Source organism: Macrobrachium rosenbergii, chromosome 7 (genome assembly GCF_040412425.1).
Source record: "Macrobrachium rosenbergii isolate ZJJX-2024 chromosome 7, ASM4041242v1, whole genome shotgun sequence".
In the NCBI taxonomy this organism is placed as follows: Eukaryota; Metazoa; Arthropoda; class Malacostraca; order Decapoda; family Palaemonidae; genus Macrobrachium; species Macrobrachium rosenbergii.
Window position 1 is genome coordinate 35,405,674 of NC_089747.1, and position 17,270 is coordinate 35,422,943.

The 17,270-nt window shown below is 38.3% G+C and overlaps 1 protein-coding gene across 6 annotated transcripts in view; it reads left to right on the top strand.

Moving 5' to 3' along the window:
- The window catches only part of LOC136840297 (prion-like-(Q/N-rich) domain-bearing protein 25), a 560,985-nt gene that overhangs the window by 464,580 nt on the left and 79,135 nt on the right, over positions 1-17,270 (top strand). For all 6 annotated transcript variants that reach the window (XM_067106987.1, XM_067106985.1, XM_067106990.1 and 3 more), the window contains 2 exons: positions 11,889-12,028; positions 12,862-12,903. In XM_067106987.1, the coding sequence (XP_066963088.1) occupies positions 11,889-12,028; positions 12,862-12,903 (182 nt within the window). The remainder of the gene's footprint in view (positions 1-11,888; positions 12,029-12,861; positions 12,904-17,270) is intronic.

Consider the following 17,270-nt stretch of genomic DNA (forward strand, 5'->3'; position numbering starts at 1 on the left):
TTACAATGATATATCAATGGAAAGGCCAGGAAAACTCCAGCAGCGGGTTGAAGGACATTTGCATGAGATTCGAGACAGATTAATGAATACAATGCAGTAGCATAATATATGTGAAATGGTATTGAGACATTTGGCATCTTCACAAACAGAAACATACATACAGTTTGACACAGAAGATTCAGATGATCTGACAGACAAACAGATGGCATTATAAATGTACAATGACATGATTGGAATGGCCAGGAAATTGCATGGCAATGCAAGTAGTGGTGATTGTAAATGAATCGAGACAACAATGGTTAGAGAGAAACAGACAGAAATATGTATGGTAATGCAAGTTGGTGTTCCTTCGAGACAACACTGGTTAGAGAGAAACCAGGTGACGCACAGGATGGAGGGAGAGAAAGAAAGCGGGATGCTTTGTCTTGTTTTCTCCGATGAATGATTCACACACATGCGCCCGTAAGACCACCAGTGCAGTCTCTTACAGATCTGTGCGTCCTCAGAATGACTTTTTACCTCAGTGTCTGACATTCTTCCTCACACCAAAACGCGAAATAAGCACTGTATTTAGTCTGTTAATGGTATTTGGGGTGCGTCAGAAGTCAAAACTATACGCCATATGGTTCCGTTAATGACTTCTGAGTACAGTCGACATGAATCATAAATGGCGTGGCCAAACCGTTTGAGCACGCCAGAACTTAACTGAAGGGGTACGCCTTAATTAGTCCATTAGTGGCATGGGTGTTCTCAGAGGAAGGAGCTTTCAGAGGCCTAGACTTTTGTCGCCTTGTGGTTCCGTTAAAGGCTCTCTGAGGGTAAAGCGGCTGTAGTGAGTCCGTTAATGGTGAAGCCAAAACCACTGTGTTTACCATCACTCCTTGGGTCACCAGTTGTGAGGACAAGAAAGATCAACTAGGTATTAATTATTTATTACCTGAGCGCAGGTATGCATGGCAGAGTGTGGGCGGAAACGTGGTGCTCGACCTCTGATCACCGTGACCCACACTCTGAGCAATTAGTGTTTGTTGACAGACAAACAAATGGTAATTTTGAGAGATATAATAAATGTACAATTATGAAATACATATTGGTGGAAAGGCCAGAGAATTCTACACATGAATATTTACATGAGAGTCTTGACATATTAAGAAATGCAATGCATGACGTGATTGATGTGAAAACGAAAAGACATCTGATTTTTTAGTTTTTTGCCCAGTTTCATTGTTAGGACATCTATAGTCCTACGAAGTTTTCCATATATTTCTATAGCTGGTTCAATTAAGGTAGATTCTTGGGCCTACGAGACGTTTGTTTGGCCGCCTCTGATTGGCTGGTACCGGGAGGTAGGCGGCTCTCTCACTGTCACATTTTCACATCTGTAGTTCAGAAAACTAGCAATATGTTTATATTTCTTCATTGATCTCACGTTTTGCACAAGATAGGAAAGTTTTGGTCATACCATAGGATTCGGTATTAATTGTACAAGTAAATCATGATTTCCTGAAATCAATAAGATAAAACACAAAGGAATTACAACGAGTAAAAGTGAAGAGAGAAGCATTTAATTCTTTATACCTGTTTTTACTTTCATCAGATTTTGCATCATTCATGCAATCAAGATAAAATAAAACTTGTGTTTTCGTACAATAAATTCACCCTGAATACGCTGGTGCTTTCAGAGTTTAGATGCGTGTGGTATGTGAATAGAAAATGAAGAATATGTCTTATTATGTTGCATATGTTCTTGGCAATTAGCGATATGAGAAGTTAGCAGTTTCGAAACTATTTACCGTATTATTATGTCATTACATTTTCTGTAAATAAATGCTTAGAATTCCCATTATGAATGTCGAACTTTTTTACTGCAATATTATATATGTCCGTATCTCTGGACATATCTAATAAGAAAAAATTAATAATCTGATGGATGTACCTGGATGTGTTGGCTTCAATTTACTCTAGTTGAGAAATTTGCATACTGTAGGCTACATGATGAATAACAGGCCTACATAATTATCAAATGTAACATGTATATAAAGGAATAAACACTCTGGTGTAAGAGTAGCTCAAACAAATTCTGAAAAAGACAGATTTTTATATCCATTTCATCGCCATTAGATTTTATGGTAAGAAATAAAAAGATGTACTTTCACTCATTGGATGAACATATAAAAACCATAAGCTTTTGATGTTAATGAACTCATAATTATGTTGGCCTGTTATTTATCATGTAGCCTACAGTATGCAAATTTCTCACTTAGACTCAAATTGAAGCCAATACATCCAGATGCATCCATCTGATTATTAATTTTTTATTATCAGATATGTCCAGACATACGGACATATATGATATTGGAGTGAAAAAGTTCGACATTCATAATGGGAATTCTGTGCCTTTATGTACAGAAAATGTAATTACATAATGATACGGTAAGTATTGTCGAAACTGCAAACTTCTCATATCGCTAATTGGCAACTGTCAACGGCTGAGAGGTCCACGGTCCACCACGGTGTCTTGCAGATCACCATCTCTCGGCAAACTGAGTCAAGTACAGATGCAGCAAAATAAGACATTTCTTCATTTTCTCTTCACATATCACACGCATCTAAAATTTGAAAGTACCAGCATAGTCAGGGTGAATTTATTGTAAGAAAACAAGTTTTATTTTATCTTGATCGCATGAATGATGCAAAATCCGATGATAAGTAAAAATAGGTATAAGGTATAAAGAATTAAATGCTTCTCTCTTCACTTTTACTCGTCGCAGTTCCTTTGTGATTTATCTTATTGATTTCAGGAAATCATGATTTACTTGTGAAACTTTCCTATGTTGTGCAAAACGTGAGGTAAATGAAGAAATATAAACATACTCGCTAGTTTTCTGAGTTACAGACATAAAAATGAGACAGCGAGCCGCCTACCTCCCCGTACCAGCCAATCAGAGTCCGCCAAACAAACGTCTCGGAGGCCTAAGAATCTGTCTTAAGTGAATCAGCTATAGTCGGTGCAAGTCTTCCCAATCAGCCGGGAGAGAATGATTGAATGAAACTCTAGCTTTTTCTAATTCCTTAAATTTTTCTATGCCGATTAAGAAGATATGACCATCACGAATTCAAAGAATTCAGTGCCATGATGCTAAAATGCCACACAGCAGCTGGAAAGCAAGAAGAGAAGGAAAAATTTAAGGAATTAGAAAAAGCTAGAATTTAATTCAATCATTCTATCCTGGTTAATTTGAAGGACTCGCTGCAACTAGAAGTATATGGAGAACTTCGTAGGAGTACAGGTCCCCTAACAAGGAAACCGGACAGAAAATTAAATAAGTAAAACATGCGCTGAAGAAACTTCATAGCAATCGAGTTTTCTGTAAAGCTGCGGCCCTTGAAACTCAGCCACGGTCCGGTGGTGGCTGGCCTGTGTTGTTGGTAAGTATGGTGGTGCCAGCCTGTGTTGTTGGTACCTGTGGTGGTGCCAGAATATGAGGCTAAATTTAACCTTAAATAAAATAGAACTACTAAGGCTAGAGGGCTGCAATTTGGTATGTTTGATGATTAACATACCAATTTAAGGCCCTCTAGCCTGAGTTGTTTTTAAGATCTGAGGGTAGACAGAAGAAAAGTGGACAGAAAAAGTGCTGACGGACAGACAAAGCCGTCACAATAGTTTTCACAGAAAACTAAAAATCTTATTGATAGCAGTGACTGGAGTAATAGTGCATGTAATGATTGTGTTGTAAAGTTGCCAGGTAAACAAATAAACAGGTTTTGATATAGAAAAACCTATTTTTGGTAGTCGCTGTTGAGTCTTCAAGGAGTTACCTGCCATTGTCTACCAGAGCTCCATGGTGACCAAACTAATATAAAAAAATTCTCTTCTAGTTGGTCTTTTTGGCCAGGTATTGTGTCATAATGATTAACATTATAACATGTGATGGAGTATATAATGGACTCAAAGATAAGAGGGCACTTTCCTTTAACTTCAACGAAGCTGAACACAGTTTTTCCAACGTCAAAAGAACCTGCAAGAAAGAGAAGTGACTGTTGTGCATGTGCATCCGCCTTCTTGTTTACAACCGGGCCGTTAAAGACCAAGGAGCTATGGCTCTCTGTTGGTCAATGCAGGATGATCCCTTGCCCAAATCCCATGCCTTTTCGTCAGGGAAGTGGGAGGGTTTTGAGGACTCAAATGCGACTACCAAAAATAGGTTTTTCCTACATCAAAACCTGTTTTTTGATAGTGTAGTCGCATGTTTCGACCTCAAGAAGCTTTACAAAGAAATTGACAGGTGATGAAAAAGGCTTAAGCTCTCAATTTTTAATCTCAACACCCCAAAGGAAAAAAAAAAAAAAAACATTTCTGGTCTGAGGTTAAGCCACAGATTTCAAGTCCCATTCTTTATTCCAAATACTCGGCGTCGGTGACCCTGGTAGTTGTGACGCCAGATAACCCTCAATTAATCAATCAATTATTCCAAATACTCTTCAGGTTTTGGTACCAAGAAACAAGTAATTATACACGAACTTACCTTTTAGGATGTAGTTCTATAGTGGCTTACCTAAGCATGCTGGGTTTGGTTGCAGTACTGTCGCCCTTCTCCCTTCGATAGTTAACATGCTCACCATCAATAAGACCCCTGGTTTTCTGCTGTAGCACATAGGGGTTAAGAATAACCATGCCACCTACTGACACAGTGTAATCGAATTTGTTCAGGCCCATGGTATTAATTTAACTGATGACCACCCTGTACATTGAGAGACTTCTTTGAAAGAGACATTTCTGAAGAAGGCCAACGATGTACTTACTTTCCTAATATCATGTGACCTAGGAAAGGAGTGTGGATTTGCCTTTTTAATGAGAAACACTACAATCATTTTCAGCCCTTGTAGGGATAGTGGTTAGTTTATGCTAAGGTGTAGGAAAATAGGACTCTCTGGGATGTCTGCCGTGACTTCAGGGAAACCTTAAGTGCTTGAACTGGGCATAATGTCTTGTCCGCAAAATTGAGTTTTCTTATGAGAATAGATTTCCTATTTAAAGGATCCTCATTCTTAGCCAGGAATGATGGGCCAGAGGACAATAATAATTGATGGTCAGTTGTTTGTGTGATGCATTGTCCCTGTCTAAGAGAGCCCAGTTCACTAATACAAGCTCCAGATGCTAATGCAATCAAGACAATCGCCTTTTGTAGCATGTGCATTGTGGTTGTATTGGGTCCGCTGAATTGAGGGGTTGATAGAAGTCTAAGCACCTTGTTAAGGGACCAAGTAATTGGAAGCCTTTTGGGAGCGGGCCTTTGTAGAGCGACAGACTGCAAAAGGGAAATGACAACTTCTCTACTGGAGTCAATCCTGAATCCGTAAAGCAAGGGTTCCATTAATGCAGCCTTGTATGCCATGACTGTTGTAACCATAAGGCATTTGTCTTCAAAAGGGTACATAAGAAAAATAAAGAGTGTTTCTAATAGAAATCTCAACTGGGCTCTCAGTATGGATATAATCTAACCATATCTTCCATACGGATTGGTATTGTCAGATAGATGGTGTCCATAATTTTTGCCCTAGGTACCTAGAAATGTTGGGTGAGTAATTTTCACGATAGATATATTTTTAAAAAATCCATACGTGAAGGTCTCAGCTCAGAAAGCAGGATGTTTAAACCACTTTCCCTTTTACTGTCTGGGATAGAACAGCGGTCAATAGTGGAATTGATCTTTTCGTCCATTGTTGAAGTAATAGGAACCAATGCCTCTTTGGCCAATTTGGGGTATTAACTAAGCTGTTCCTCTGAAGGTTAGAAGTTTGCTCAAAACCATCGAAATCTGGGACAATGGAGGAAAAAGATGTCCTCCCCTTGTTCCAGTCTTTAGGAAGGCATCTCTTGCTGTTGTTTGACTGTCCAGGTTTGGAGGCACATATACAGTATTAGGAGATTGTGATTCTCACATGTGGCAAACAGGTCCACTTCCAGTTGTGGAAGCATGCTGGCTGTTGTTTGAAAAGAGTGGTTGTCAAACATTCACTCTGTTGAGGCTTTCATTTTCCTTGATAAGAGAGTCTGCTCTTACAATGAGACCCCCTGTGAGATGAATTGCAGACATGTGCCACTTCCTTGCTTGCGCCATCCGAAGGATGGCTAGCATTATCATATTGAGAGGAGGTGAATTTGATCCCGACCTCTTGATGTAGGATATTGTAGTTATGTTGTCTCTCTCTTCTGGAGGTTTGAGTTTTTGAGACAAAAAGACAGCCATCAGCACCAGGAAACTGATATAAGAATTCCTCAGAGTAGCTGATCACCTCCTGCCACCTGATTGTGTATTGTCACTCATAGTGACGGAGGAGTCAGGGTGACCTGTTTCGCCAAAGATCCCTTCCAGATCCAAGGCCAAAGTATCTTCTCAACTTTTTTAATCTTTTGATGAGGTGGGTCTCGCATCTTTTTCTTGCATGCAATAGCCAGAATTTGTTCACATTTTTAGTTGCAATCTAAGTATTGGATCTGTTACTGATGCAAACTGCAGCAGGCCCATCATACATTCAGATTGCCATCTGGAAACTGTGCTGTGCAAGGAACCTTTTGAGGACTTGCCTTATTCTGTTTTCAGTATGATGGGGAGAGACAACAGGCCGTGAAGAGTATCCCAACACAGTCCCAGCCACTGAAAAGTGACTGCTGGGTGTGAGTTGGGATGTTTTCAAATTCATTATAAAACTTTTTGACTGTAGTCTGTTGACCATTGCTCTTAGGTTTTTCAAGCACTCTTTTCTTGTGGGCCCCAGATGAGCCAGTTGTCTAGGTAGGCTATTAGTTGTATTCCTTTTTATTTGAGTTCTTGAACAAATACTGTTGCTAATTTTGTAAAATATTCTTTAGGCAATGTTTAGTCCATCAGGAAGGGCCGGAGGTGAACAGTATATGGATTTGCATCTTTCAGATCTATAGAAACTGTCCAAGTCCATTTTGGAATGATTCAATGTACTTAGGCAACGGTAATTATCCGAAAATTTTGGCAAACAATGTGCTTGTTCAGTGTTGATTGGTTGAGGATCACTCACTCCTTTTTGGAGGAATCCTTTTTGAGGACACTGAAAAGACGTACTTGGTGGCGAATATATGCATGTTTCTCTATGGGCCCCATTAACAGGGCCTTTCTGCACATATAAATAATGCTGTCCCCCCACAGGGAAAACTTCCATTGTCTGTGATGTCGTGGAAGCTGACCCCCAACCCTACAATTCCTATTGGTAATCTGCCTCCTCCTCTGCCTTCGCCTTTGATAGACATTCCAGGTGCTGCTTTTCCTTTTCCCCTATAAGATGGTTTTTGGACCTTGTGAAAAAAGGGTGTCCTTGCTGTTGTTGTCCCTTTGTAGGGAATTGTCCCTTCTGACTACCTACCTGAGTTTTTGAGGAAAACTTTTGCAGGTGACTGAAGGCTTGTATAATTTTTTTATCAAAGCGAGCCTTTTGTGGGATTGGCTAAAGGGAAATTTTGGGTTCTTTGTTTCCTGAATTCCCCTTTCCCCAGAAGAGCGTACACTGTACAATTCTGTTGGTGGGCATGCTCGTTGAGTTGAGCCACAACAGACTCCTCAAACAGGTCCTTACAGAAGGGGTTAGAATGTAATAATGCAGTGATATTGGAGTGATTTGATGGAGCCCTCCAATGCTTCCATTTGTACTTTTATGTGCCATTATAGGAAGTCACAGAGTGCTTCCCATCGGGTTCTCATAAGACTTTTGGCCTCAACAGCAAACATTATCTTGGAATCTTCTGGAAGCCTTTTGGTGGCAACTTCCAGCAAGGAGTCGGAGCCTAGTATAAAATACTGACGAGGTTGTCCCCTCTGAGAGTCTTCTCATAGGAGTCCCAAACTGCTGAGTAGCTATATCTAGAGAGCTTTTTCCTTTTAAAAGGTAGTTGTAGCGTTGCCCATTCCTTGGTGGAATTTCCCGAAATTGGGATGACTGTGGCAGATGGTTTTAATTCTGCCATTGTCTCTTGTTTTTAGTCACTACAAATTCTGAAAATCTGTCTTCACATGACTAATAATTTTGAAAGTGAAGGGACAGAAGGCTGGGGCTACTTGGTGAGCAACTTGGGTCTTATTCAAAATGGAAGTAGAGATCCATTTTTCATTGACCTGGTAAAGGATGATTTCCGTAGATTTTAATGCTATAGGCACAGGTAAGAAAACGGTTTCTGTTAGTGGTCTTGCATGTCTGGTGAAGATGGTACCAGGTGCCATTCTGTATTAGGGAATGCTGCCGTTTGTAAATTCTACATGTACAACTTCGAACATAGTTTTCTCTCATTAATTATATACTTGCCATCAGGAGAGAAAATGCACATAGAGGCGTCTCGCCAACGATTACCACTATCATCGGGATGAGTATCAGAGCCCCTATTTGATCTGAAGTTCTGTATTCTGAACTGACCATTTTGTTGTTTCCAGTCGGAATTCTAACATTAGACTTTTTTTGGGCAGTATTTGTATCCACACTCACATTTCGGTTACAGGATGTAGTACTTTTACACTTTGGGGTGTACATGAATGACTTACTTTCCTTTTTGGAATCATGCTTCGTATCCCTTATATATTACCGTTCTGTGGCAAGGGCATCTATGATGGTACTCAATTTCCTTATGGAATTGATCAAATGCTGCAAACTGTGTACCCCTTTTGGAGGAACTTGGGCAATCTAACTGAGCTTTAGCAACTGAACTATAATTGCCTGTTAATCAAGGGGCAGAAGTCCTGGGTAACTTACTAGACCCCTCCAAAAATGTAGTCATTTCAGTCGGAGTTAGGTGGATCCTAGTATCCCCTTTCGGGGGAAAGATCCTATTCAGCATGGGGAACAGAATTTCTTCTGGAAAGTTTCTCCCTTGTCTAGCTAAAATTTGTGTCCCTGAGCCTTCTGGGTTCAGTAGGGCCATATCAGTGGCAGTGTCCACTCCATAATATTTAGTAAGAATGTCAACCCCGTGTAAAGATTCCTCTACTTCCTTTGTGGAGTTGACCTGGGAGTACCTATAAGACTGGACTGATATTACTGGGTTTTGCCCAAACATTGATGTTGTTCAGAGAAAGGGTTAAATATTTGCTGCCAGAGTTCTGCTGTTAAGATATAATCTCCCCCTTCCTCACCACTACTGAACCCTAGGACCCATTGAGACAACTGAAAAGGAGCTGTTTTGTCCTTAAAACTTGCTGCCAGGAGCATACAAATCTCGCCCACATCTGGTGACTAAGAAAATTTAACTTGTTTTTTTACAAGGACTATGCCTCATGGTAGGTGGTATGGGCCGTACCCACTGGCAAAAAGTGAACTGAGCAATTTTCTACAGAACACTTGAACTAAGGATCCTGCCTAATTGTTTTTAAATGAGGGACACTTCTGTAGTTCCTCATATAGTTTCCATATTACAGGTTAACTTGATAACAAGTGTGTAGTTGTAATACATTTAATTAAATATCTATGTTAACTTAAACTCTGTAAGGTTTAGGTTAGCTTTCATACCTGTATATGACTATATTACTTATACACTGTTAGTCCTTTTGCAATGGCCAAGTGAAATTTTTAAATTTTAATTGTCATGCCATTCAGACTAACTGCTATGGACTAATTAGTTTAACTCATCCAAGCTACTGTTTTATATAGCTTAGATTAATGCTTCTGGTATAATCTATGTTAAGCTAAGAATACAGGATTTCTTAGAAGGTTCTTTAGAAGGTCTTGCTTAACCTATTCTAGGCCACTGCCTATTCTAGGCTTATTTAAAACTTAAGGATATAAACTATACAGAAAATAAACCTCTTATAATCTGGTTTTCTGTTTTATATGGCTGATTACCCGTTTTTCTGATATTCGGGCATCGCTATTTGGTTAGGCTACTGTCTGGTCTAGGTTTATATCACCCTTAAGGATATAGGCTACATGAGACAATACTAGTATGTAGTCTTACAGATATGCTACCAAGTCCTAAAAAAAAAAAAAAACTAGGTTACTTTATTGAGCCTAGGATACTGTTCATATATAATTCTAGGCTTATTTGTTCTTTCTTAGCCTAGTATAGGGTATTGCCTAATCCAGATTATTATAGATCACTCTTAAATATCTAGGCTATAAAAAAACAGAAACTTACTAGTATGTAACCTTATAGTTAGTCTGCTATTTTCTTGTCTAACCCAGGTTGTTGTTTATATCCAATCCTAGGCTTTTTGGTCTAGTATATAAAACGGTAACTCACTAATGTGTAGCCTTATAGCCAGCCTGTAACTTATTCTAATCTAGGCTGCTGCCTAATCTGGATTATTTAATGCACACTTAAGGGTATGGGTTACATAAAAGACAGTTATCATAGTATGTAGCTTTAAAGCTAGGTTACCATCTCATCCAGCACAGATTACTATTTTATCTAGTCCTAGGTTACATGGTCTAGGCTAACAATTTAGTCCAAAAATGGGATGTTTGATAAAAAGTTATCACTTTACTTATGTTTGAATTGACGATTTCCTACGTTATTTTACTTGCTTTACAAGAATTTAAAGTAAATTTTGTCGGTAGGCTGTAACTAAACTGTAATTGACCTTTAAGATCATGTTTAATTACCTACGCGGGTAGGTCTAAGCTGGCATTCTGCGCAAACCCCCTCCATAGCTAATACAAAAATTGTAACCAGTAAACACCCCTAAAAATACCAACCTAACGTACCCTAGAGGTGTTTACTGGTTACAATTTTGCCGCATTAGCTATGCTTGGGGGTTGCTTGCCGCGAATACCGCTTAGACCTAACCCAAGTAGGTAGTTCAAGTCGTGTCCAAAAGTCAATTACAGTTTAGTTATCTTTAAATTCTTGTAAAGCAAGTAAAAATAACACAGAAAAACGCCAATTGCCACAGTCTAGCTCACCGTGGACAGCCGGCTTAGAATTACCAATTAAGGAAATGTCTAGTCCTGGATTATTTAGATCATGTTTAAGTGCACTGGCGTATATAAAAGGAAAAAATTATACTAATATGTAGCCTTATTGTTAGGCTACTGATTTATTTTGCCCAGATATTGTTATTATCTGATCCTAGGATCCTTGGTCTAAGCTAGGCCACTTGAGGATACATAATCCTAGCACATAGGCTGCAGACAACATCCACTATTAATCTAGTCAAAATTAGTCTCACTTACTGCCTAGATTATTGTAGACATCGTATAATCTGAGAGGATTTTCTGTAAAACATTTAGTTAGAATTTAAAACAATATTTGCTTTATGAAACTAGCAATCAATGAGCTGGGTTCTGGCTTTCACACATAAATTATCTATTCCAGAAGTTTAAAACTAAAACTTTTAACTGGAACTTAATATTAAGCCCTTATCTTGCCATTTTTTGTTTCCATGATCCTCGATAATGAAATCGGAAAAAAAAGTAGATTTTTTTCGGAGCACTGGTAACTGAATAAACCATTAGCTAGAGACCAAAGAGAGTTAATGGCTCCTTGGTCTTTAATGGTCCGGTTGTAAACAAGAGGGCGGATGCGCATGCGCAATAGTCACTTCTCCTTCTTGCAGGTTCTTTGATGTTGGAAAAACTGGGTTCAATTTTGCTGAAGATAAGGGAAAGTGCCCTATTATCTATGAGTCCATTATATACTCATCATGTGTTATGTTAATCATTACGACACAATACCTGGCCAAAAAGACCAGCTAGAAGAGAATTATTTGGTATTAGTTTGGTCACCATGGAGCTCTGGTAGACCATGGAAGGTAACTCCTTGAGAATGAAACAAATGACTACGCTATCAAAAAGACAGTACAAAACCAACAGACCTAAAATGTTGGATGTTCTGGCAGTGAGTTCAACTGAGTCCTATTTGTTATTTTTAGGCATCAAGTTAGACCTGCAGAACCTGCTAGATATGAAATTGTTCAAGAGAGGGAAGATGAATTACAACCAATTGAATCTCATCCAGATGACACCCTACCTCAGTATGATGTTGCAGTTGCTTCCGATGACTACATAAATGGTAAGGCATTTGAAAATGTTATGTTTCTGTTTTTCAGAGTTATTGTAAGATGATGTGTTCCTTGATAATGGTAAAGTGTATTTGTGACACTTTGTGTAAAAAGAAATAGGAATTCTTTCAGGCTATGTATGAAAGTATTAGAAAGATTTGCATGATTCTTTTTTCAAAATGGCAAATAACACTCGTATAAGAAAAGGAACCTTCAATTTTAAAGCAGGAAATAAAAAAATTTTTGATAGTGCCAATTTTATAGTAAATATAGGCTTGCAGGGCACAGATTATTCTACATAAAAATATATGCTTGGTGAGATGATGTGGGTTCTCAGCATGCAGAAAATCAAATCAGACTTCCATGTTTGAAATTGGAAGGTGACATTAATACAATAAAAATATTGGATGTCAATGATCAGACCCCATTCTAAGAATTAATAAAATATTGTCTTTTCAAGTTTCTATGTGAAGATAAATATTGACCTGATGCGTTGAGAAATCTCTGAATCCACATTGCTATATTTAGGTAAGGTAGATGCAAGAAATTAATGTAAGATATAGTAAATGCCTTTGCATGGAATTCATTGCCGCTGCTACACAATTATTATTTTAAAAATGAAGGAAAAAATTCTGCTTTCTTGAATTCCCTCCATAAGTCCAGTCAGGAATTCGTTACAAAGCATCAGATAACTAAAAAAATTCCAAGAACTCAGTTAGTGTTAGTATGAATAAAGTAGTACGTTCTAGTTTTGCAACGTAAAAATTATTTGAAATTTAGGCAGTATCTCCATTAACTCGAACTCTTCATACTCAATTTAAAAATCTTGATATTACTATTTCAGATGCTATTCCAGCTCCTTCTGCTCCACCGTTACTAGATGACCGTAAGTTTTCTGCAAGTTGAAATTTCTTCAGTATTATTCAATAATTACTTCTTATACTTTATTTAGTTGTAACACTTCTACTTCTTCTATTGTATTCCCCCATAAAAGCCGATATCAAAGAGTGAAGGGTTTATTAGGGTAATGGTCAAACATATATGAACCCTTTGTTCCCAAGGAAATACAAACCATCGTCTTTTATGTAGGAGTATTCTGTGTGAGCTGGTGATGGTTACTGAAATTTATAACAATTTCAGCAACTATGGTTTATTGGGAAAAAAGAGGAGGGAATTCCCCTCAGTCATCTACCATCACTACGTATTATTCACCAACCGTCATCATGTGAAGACGTCTTGCTGCACTCTTCCTGACTGCTAAGTTTAGCTTATGTGTTGTGTTTGGGTTTTTTGTTTTCGAGAAATATAATTTTTGGAAGTGTGAAGGGTGTTAGCAAGTGGAACTATCGTTCTCTCAATTTTTCTTAAGTAGATTCCCCATTTCTTATTTTCAGATTCATTAGTAGATCCCCCCATTTCTTATTTTCAGATTCATTAGTGTTTCTGTATGGGAGAATTCACTGCTGTTGGGAAGTTCTTGGTAGAAGAGGTAACCTTCAAGTGTAAGCCTTCGTCATATTTCTTGCTGCTGAAGACCTCCCTTCTCCTTCCAAGATTACACCCTCTCCCAGGCAAGAGGTGGGTTTTGTGGTAGGTAGGGCCCCATACACTTAGCCTTACAACGTCAACTGCTGCATCTTCTCTTGCCACAACCTTAGGCATTGACTGTTATAACTGCTGTTGTGATAAGTGCTAGGATCTGTTGGAGGATGCCCAGGGCATTGACTACTGGAACTTCCTCAGAGGAGGAAAGCAAGACCCGAGCAATGGGGAGGGGGGAAGAAGTGAGAGGGCTGTCCTTCCACCACCTCTTCCTCCTTGTCGAACTCGTACTCCTCCTCTTCCTCTTCCTCCTCCTTCTGTGGGAGGAAGAAGAAGGGGAATCCTGATGGCCTCTGGCAAGAAGTCCTATAGGGCTTTGAGCAAACACTCTTTACAAGTTTTTGAGGGATGCAGGTGCTCTCAAACACCTAAGGGTGTTGAATAACTTCTGGCCAGGATGACAGGGGCCTTACTGAGAATATTTGGTCTGGCTATTACATGCAGGTATCAGGGTAGGCTCTTCCTTCTGTGCTTCCTTGAAAATACACTTCGTCATGCCAGCATGGTATACCATCTGCAGGTTCCTGGTCTCCAAACTGCTTGTGTGTAAGCAGTGGGGTTAATTCTGCCTCCCGTGGAAACATAATGGGTAGAGCCTGTGCATACCTGGTCAACAGACCACTGTGTGCAGGTGGCAGAATGAGCTCTTCATTTTATGCATCTCTGGAAGTATGCTTGTTTCTATGTACGTGCAACCCCTGGATTGTGTGTGTAGTGGTTTGTTCAAGACACATTCCCTCGCAGCATGCACCAGCTCTGGGATTTTATCATGCCTCTCTTGGAATTCATGGTTAAGTCAGCACTACCCCCCCATCACCTCAGTGTGTATATGGTCATCGGACCCTGCATGTGGGAAGGGGATTGCATGTGTAAGACCTCCTTTTATAATAGGACTTATGAATGAAGGTAGGATCTGTTTGTATGTGGTGATGTTACACCCAGGTCTGCTAGTGATTTGCCATAGACTTTGAGTTGTTGTGTATGTGATAATGCTTTACTCACTCATATCAAGCAGCTGTAATTTGTGCATGTGATAGTGCTTTACTCACTCTTATCAAGCAGCTGTAATTTGCCTACTTCTTCCTTGAAGCCCATGTAATTAAGTCACACCCATGACTTTCAGCATTCATATAATGCTTACTGTGTGCATGCAAACAGGTTGTTTGTGCTACAGTTCTCTGAGAGATGTTCTAGTGTGTTTACCAACACTTACATGCAGGCACACATGAACATGTTTGTGTGTTTGCTAGCACCTCACCTTAACAAACCTCAGCTTAATGGATTTGATTAGTTAACTGACTCATCGTCTTGTCTGGAGAAAAAAAAATAATACACTGGTGCTGACCTTAGTGGATTTCCTTACTTAATGGATTCGTCATCACGTCTGACAAAAAACAGTACTATTAAGCTTTTGGTTTTATGCAAGCACTTAAATGTAAAGTATGTGTGATTATCTTTTTTTTTGTGTTCAAAGTTCTAACTAGAGTGTAAAGTATAGTTACATAATGTAATGTGCCTACTGCACGTTGTCAAATTTGTGCTTATAAAGTATTTTTTTTAAGTGTAAGCATGGTTTTGTTTATGTGTTCATGCTAAGAAATTCTGTATTTCAAAACAGTCACACTATTACACATCTTTGTAAATAAAATCTATAAACAGTTTAATCTATGAATTTTGTTAGTTATTTTGATTCGCGGTTTGAGAACATGCTCTGAAATTCTAAGATCCGTAGTTAAAATAAATGTAATTACACTGTACACTACAGATGGGAAATCAGTGTTAATGGAAGGTATAAAAGTTCCTGACGCAAATTTTTTGTGACTGCACCATGCTTCTTTGTTGTACTGCGTTGAAAAACATCCAGTTACCACAGTATTATTATTATTATTATTATTATTATTATTATTATTATTATTATTATTATTATTATTATTATTATTATTATTATTATTATTATTATTATTATTATTATTATTATTTTACCAGACCACAGAGCTGATTATCAGCTCACACAGGTCTTGCCCAAAAGATTTGTTTTTATTTACATTTGTTTTTCTCATTTTGTCAGTTAAATGACAATTTTTCAAAAACTTTAGTTACTGGATTAATTGCAAATGTTGAAGTTTCTGACAAAATTTCTCTGATCAATTTATTTCCAAAACTTAATAGTCACTGCTGATTATACTGTGGATATTCACATAGTAAATGATTAATTGTTATCATTACTTTACATTCAGAGCATTCAGGAGTGGGGTTATGTGGATTATTCATTAGGTGTCTGTGTGTTAGACGAGAATGACCTATTCGGAGATGTGTCAGAATTACTTGCATATGTGTCTCGTTGGTGTGATGAACTCCATTTTCCAACTGTAGGTTTTATTTTTCTTTATTTTTTACTTGCAGTTTCTTTTTTCCATATATTTTGCCATTTTTTTTTATAATACTTATTTTCATGTGGGGATACTGTAAATACATTTGATCTTGTCATATGAGCTGCTTCTTTGGCTGCTTTTGTCAGCCTCCTCATTTCCTTTAATCCCCATACGGGTAGGGAACTAACATATTTCTGTGTTTTTCTGATTATTACATAACTAATGGAGTAATAACTTATTGTACAGTGTTATTTTTTTGGTTTGTAACTTTGAATAACTTCTGTAGTGCTTTTCGAGTTGCTAAAATACACAAAATTATTGAATGATGTGTTTCTTTAATTATTTTTATGGCTGATGCAATTGCACACAACTCTGCTGTGAATACTAAGGCATTATCAGGTAGAGAGAAATGATTTATCTTGGGTTTATCTTGGGATACTGCTGCATATCCCGCCCTGTATTGTGATTCAGATCAGTCTGTGTATGTATGCGTAGCTTGTGTATGTCCTATACACAGTCTTGTTAAAAATAATGCTAGTCCTCCAATCTCGATGATCTGATGACTGCCATCTCTTAACTGAAGGTTGAATAGCCTTCAGCCTCATATTACCAATTATGTTATCCCATTTAATTTGCCACTTCCTGCTTATATAAATATGAGTAATTTGCTTAAACCAGAGTGTGGGGAGCTGGAGTGAGTGATTATGTAATCTTATCGATTCTTTAGCTGCCTTATCAGCTCTCTTATTCCCATCTATACTCTCATGAGCAGGTACCCAACAAAAGCTCACTCTGATACGCTTCTTTAAGTACAGGAGGACCAGCCATTACTGTACTTCTTGTACTAGGTAGTGAAAGGGCATCACCTGTTTTAATGAGGATAAAAGACTACTCGAATCAGGAAGTATGATGAAACTTTCATCAATCTTCTTTCATCAATCTTCCTTTATTAAAATCATATTTTTACAGCTTCTAGCAAGGCATATAATTCAGTCATGAATGTCGAGTAAGAAGAGGGTAATTTCTTGATTACATAATTTCCTATTACTACTGCGCAGCCAACCCCATCCTCCAACTTAGAGCCATCAGTATATTGTAGGGAATGCTGAAGAAATTCTCTTTTAATTTCTTCATTAGAAATATGTTTTTCCCTATCACGACTGGGCATATTTCAACAGGTGATTTGCACCAAGGTGAAAATTTAGGGTATGCAACCTGCGCAATTGGTGTTGTCAATATGCCAACATCTCTGCATTCTCTTTCAAGTCTTACTTCCAGA